The following is a 4952-nucleotide window of genomic DNA, read 5'->3' on the forward strand; positions in this document are numbered from 1 at the left end:
TATGTATGTATGTACCTTTGTTGTTTTACGTTCACTAAGTATTCAAAGTTTCTGATTGCAAGTCATTAATAAATTAATATTATTGTAACTACACACGTACTTAAATATACAAATACATACATACCTACTTACTAGGCGCATGGTTATTTATACATATGCATATATGTATATGCAATTATCAAAAGCCGTTGGATTGAAAAAATTACTCCCACAGAAATGCTACAAACTAATGCAGACAGAGGAATAGAAAAAACCACACAAAAGAAAAAGTTAACTTTGTGCGGTGAATAAGTGAGTGTATCGTATTTCGCAGCTGCGTACCAAAATAAGTACATAGATAGCTACTAGGGCATTCAATCCCGAAGCATTTTAACAATACCGGGATTTCGGGTTGCAAAAATTCTAAACCCGGGATTCCGAGATTTTTCGGGATATTGACTTCATCACAACTTTTTGAATTTTTCAATAGGTTCGTCTTTTTCAAATCACACGGATTCATTGTTATCACATTTGGTCTTAGGGGAGCATAATGGCCCTTAGTAAAAGAGTACCTAATTTGATGTTTAAATATTTTTATAGTATTCTAAAATATCTATATTACTTGTCAAAAACATTTACTCATATTTGCAGAGATCCTTTTCCAAAAAACGCCAACAATGTAAAATGAAGAACAACTCTGCCACACTGTAAAAGCTTGTTGTGTTTTCAATTGCTACCAGATTTTTCGATATTACACAGTTCTTACACAAATTATTCGAACAAGTACAGTTATTCAGGCACGCCCTGAAATTCTCTTCCAAGTGCAAATGGGTCAAGTTCACTTTTAATCCAAATTTTGGTGTTCTGTATTTCTCGTGTTTCATGTCAAATGAATTAAAATTTTTCGTTTTCAACATCGTTTTCAATCTGTAAATGAATCAGTAAAAATCGAGGGATCCCGGAGCTGTAATCCCGGAATTTCGGGACATGGAAAAGTGTCCGGGATCTCACGGGATTCTGGATCCGGGGATTGAATGCCCTAAGAGCTACATATGTATATACGTACATACGTATGTATTAGGTCATTCAATCCCGAAGCATATTTTTTGCAGTAGGCTGCTATTCTCAGCAATCAAAGATATATCTGTGGTCATAAGCAATAACCGCCTAAGTCGAAAAACCTGAATTGGAGAAAAAACGTTTTAAACATTTGGATTGTGGTGTTAACCTTATGGGAAAACCAAAATTTGATCCCCTATACCTTTTTAAATAGCCTAGCTGGTATAGTAGTTGCAGAATACGATAGCATATATAACTCTATTCTTTCTTAATTCGTTTCATAGGTATATGAGAAATGGTAAAAAATTTTAATTGATTAAAAAAATAAAAATTTTTATAAAAGAAGAATCGAAATTTTACAATAAGATCGAATGGATGGTTGCTGAAATATTTCAAAAAGTGTAAAAGCCAGCATAAAAATTTGTTTGCAAACAAACTCGCCATAAATAAAATAAAATTAGTGCAAAATTGGGGTCAATATAGCACACCGTGTTAACTTTCAAAATCGGTCAATGAAAAATAAAAAAATCGAAAAGTCAACTTTGGGTGGCTCACTTGAGAAAACTTGACTCTATACAATTATCATGGAACTTAAATATGTCTAAAATAACTTTCATGAATCAGATGTGTGGAATTAATGTCAGCCTTAACTTCCATGAACCCAAAATCGATCGATGGTAGTAATTCCTCGACATAACTTCCATGGAACTTATGTCACGGTTCGGTGGAAATTATATCGAAACCCCAACTCCAAACGGCCATTGTATTTTTATGAGAAGCTACTTTTATGGCAGAAATGCACTCGTAGGTTTGGCAATACCTACCGAAGGGCAACCGCTGTTAAGAAAATACCCTTTTTCTATATTTTTTTGCTTTGGCCAGGGCTTGAAACAAGGACTTACGGAGTCGTAGCGCGCACTGCTAAACACTAAACCATAGCGGCCGCCATTTATACATTCATACATAAGTTTTGTCAAAAACTGCACCCATTGCAAAGCTGATTGTTTCATTCAATATTTCCAGATTGTCCGAAGAAGAAGTCGACGTGCACGCTTCTGGAATATGGGACTCTTGTTCCTTATCTACTACTGCGTTACTGTGTACTCAGCCAAGGGTGATGAAAAACCCGAAACTGCATTAAATCCCGACAGTTTGCAGGAGGATGGGGATAGCGCTTTAGGTGAAACATCTGATAAGGAGGTAGATCTCTCAGACGCCAATGCGGCTGATAGTACATTAGGACCAAGTGTTACAACGGAGGTAAATAAAATAAATTCCGATTGAATTTAGAAGTATTCATTTTATATTTCCTTCCTCTTTAGGGTGCCACCATTATGTCCACAGCACCAACACATACTGCTGCTAAACATGCCGTTCCTACTTGGCGACCGAAACGAAATTGTACTCCACCCGCTATTGAACAATTCCCACAGCCATTGATGGGCAAATGGGCACGCCAACATGGTGGACTCATCATTCATATCATCGTTGCCGTATTTACGTTTTTCGGTTTGGCTATCGTTTGCGATGAATACTTTGTCGCCAGTTTGGATCGTTTATGCGAAGGTATGTAGGTGTGTGTGCAAATAAAATATTTGACCTCTCTATTTTCCATTTCCTTACAGAACTAAAACTTGCACCTGATGTAGCGGGCGCCACTTTCATGGCGGCTGGTAGTTCGGCGCCCGAATTGGCTACAGTGGTGATCGGAGTGTTCTTTGCAAAAGATGATATCGGCATAAGTGGTGTTATTGGCTCGGCGGTATTCAACATTATGTTCGTGATATCGGTTTGTGCTCTCTGCTCTGGAACTGTTTGCCAATTGAATTGGTGGCCTTTAGTGCGAGACTGCTTCTTCTACAGTCTATCCATTCTGGTTATGCTGATCATCATTTTCAATGACGTTATCTCGTGTGTAAGTTTTGTTTTAAATGCGTAATTTACTTTTGAATTATTTGTATATATCGTTACCTTAATTCATTAAGGCCCTAACCAACATTTTTTTTTTAAGTTACGTTTTTAAAAAGTCCTACCTGTGTTTGCTTTTCTTTTTATAGCGTTTTTTGATTTTTCCTCCATCACCGCTTGCATAGTTAAAGCTCGTTCAGGTATGAAACCTGTAAGTAAATGAATTATTCGAGCAACTTTCACAGGCTTATAGGCTTTGAAAATGTATTTTCTATCACCTTTGAAGTACAAGCGCCTTTATCTCACCTCTACCTTAATATTACCCCCTTTTTCTGCAGTTTAATAACTCCAAGTTAGTTCTCATACTCAAATCAAAGTTAGGAATGAGCCTTGTTCAGGAAAAGGTTTTAAATAAGTACACTCTAAATATCGGAGGGGGTTATCTCTATACCAAGTGCTTGCAAAACTGTTGAGTTTCCAATTCGTTGCCGGGAGAAATCTCCTTCGGTAAAAAGGTCAGGATCAGTAACGTATTCGATTATTCGTTTTTTTTGAAAACCGGTTTTCGCATTATTTAAAAAAAGGTAGTTTGAAAAAAAAAACCCGGTTCCCTATTTTCAAATCAAGAAAAAACCGGATAAATCATCAACTCAAACCCCTTTGAACTCCATCATCGGAGACCACCGCCACCTATTGCAGACGAAGAGCTCGACTTGCTTCGAGGGTCTCACGATACAAACTGCCACTCAGCAGGGCCTGGGTTCAAGCCCTGTTCAACCCAACAACAAAATATAAAAAAACAAAAAAAGTTTTTTCTAATAGCGGTCGCCTCGGCAGGCAATTGCAGACCTCCGAGTGTATTTTTGCCATGAAAAACAGCTTATCATAAAAATGCAATCGCTTGAAACTGTAGGTCCTTCCCTTGTCACACAATATCAAGGCGAACGCCACAAACCGGAGGAGAAGCTCGGCCAAACATTAACGTACAATCTATTTTATATAAACTAGGTAAAATCCCGTTCTATTCGATTATAAAAATCCGATTTACTTAGTATTAGAAACCGGTTTGGAAAACACGAATCTTTTTTCGTCGAAGAAGGACAAATATATGTATATATGTACGAATTTAGTTGGATTGGCCAATTTTCTCCTCTTCTTCTTCTTTCACAGTACGAAGCGGTATTCATGTTGCTCTGCTATGTGGGATATTGCGTTGCTCTTACATTCAACACGGAACTGGAACGATGGGCTTTATCCTTAAATTTACCATTCAAATTGCCAACCAAAGAGGAACAATCGTCGCTGGTGACCTACAAAAATATACCCGATAGTTCGTACACACAAGGCACACAACAACAACAGCAAACGAGTTTGACACAAGACGGAGCCTCCGGATCGCAACAACAACAACAACAACAGTCAACAAGCGAATATCAAAATTATGGAGATCCAAATTCTAGTTGGGATCCGAACGCCGCTTGGGGCGAAGATTCGTCGACAAATCCAGTGGGAGTCAGTGTTAGATACGGCCAACCACCAGGCGAAGATGACTGGGGCACAAATACATTTACCACCTCAGGACCCGGCTCTGGTCATGAAAATTATGCATACAATCCCGATCAACCGGATGCAGTCGTCACACCAACAAATACAAATGATGACGGCAGCAAACCGGTTGTCGGCAAACCACAGCCAACTGGCGTAGAATACTATAAATCATCTGACAAGTCGAAAGAGGCACGCCCCAATCCATTGGAACGTCCCACGGCAGGCGGACTTCCAACACTGATCTCCTGGTATGTCGTCTATCCCATACACTATTTGTGCCAGAAAACTATGCCGGATTGTCGCACTGAGAAATACCGCAATTGGTATCCATTCACATTTATCGTGTCGATGATTTGGATCTCCTTCTATTCGTATTTTATGGTTTGGATGATAACGGTGATTGGCTCAACATTGGCCATACCGGACACGGTTATGGGATTGACATTTGTTGCTGCTGG

At 38.7% G+C, this 4952-nt stretch overlaps 1 protein-coding gene across 1 annotated transcript; it reads left to right on the forward strand.

Moving 5' to 3' along the window:
- Positions 1-2035: 2035 nt before the first annotated feature.
- LOC118756678 (probable sodium/potassium/calcium exchanger CG1090) lies at positions 2036-4947 on the forward strand (the record flags this gene model as incomplete). Its single annotated transcript, XM_036491427.1, has 4 exons — positions 2036-2298; positions 2361-2604; positions 2664-2953; positions 4117-4947. Coding segments are annotated over 4 exons (1628 nt in total), but the record flags the coding sequence as incomplete, so codon positions are not given.
- Positions 4948-4952: the final 5 nt, after the last annotated feature.

The sequence above is a fragment of the Rhagoletis pomonella genome, unplaced genomic scaffold (assembly GCF_013731165.1).
Source record: "Rhagoletis pomonella isolate Grant_MI unplaced genomic scaffold, Rhpom_1.0 Rhpom_scaffold_11480, whole genome shotgun sequence".
NCBI classification, from domain to species: domain Eukaryota; kingdom Metazoa; phylum Arthropoda; class Insecta; order Diptera; family Tephritidae; genus Rhagoletis; species Rhagoletis pomonella.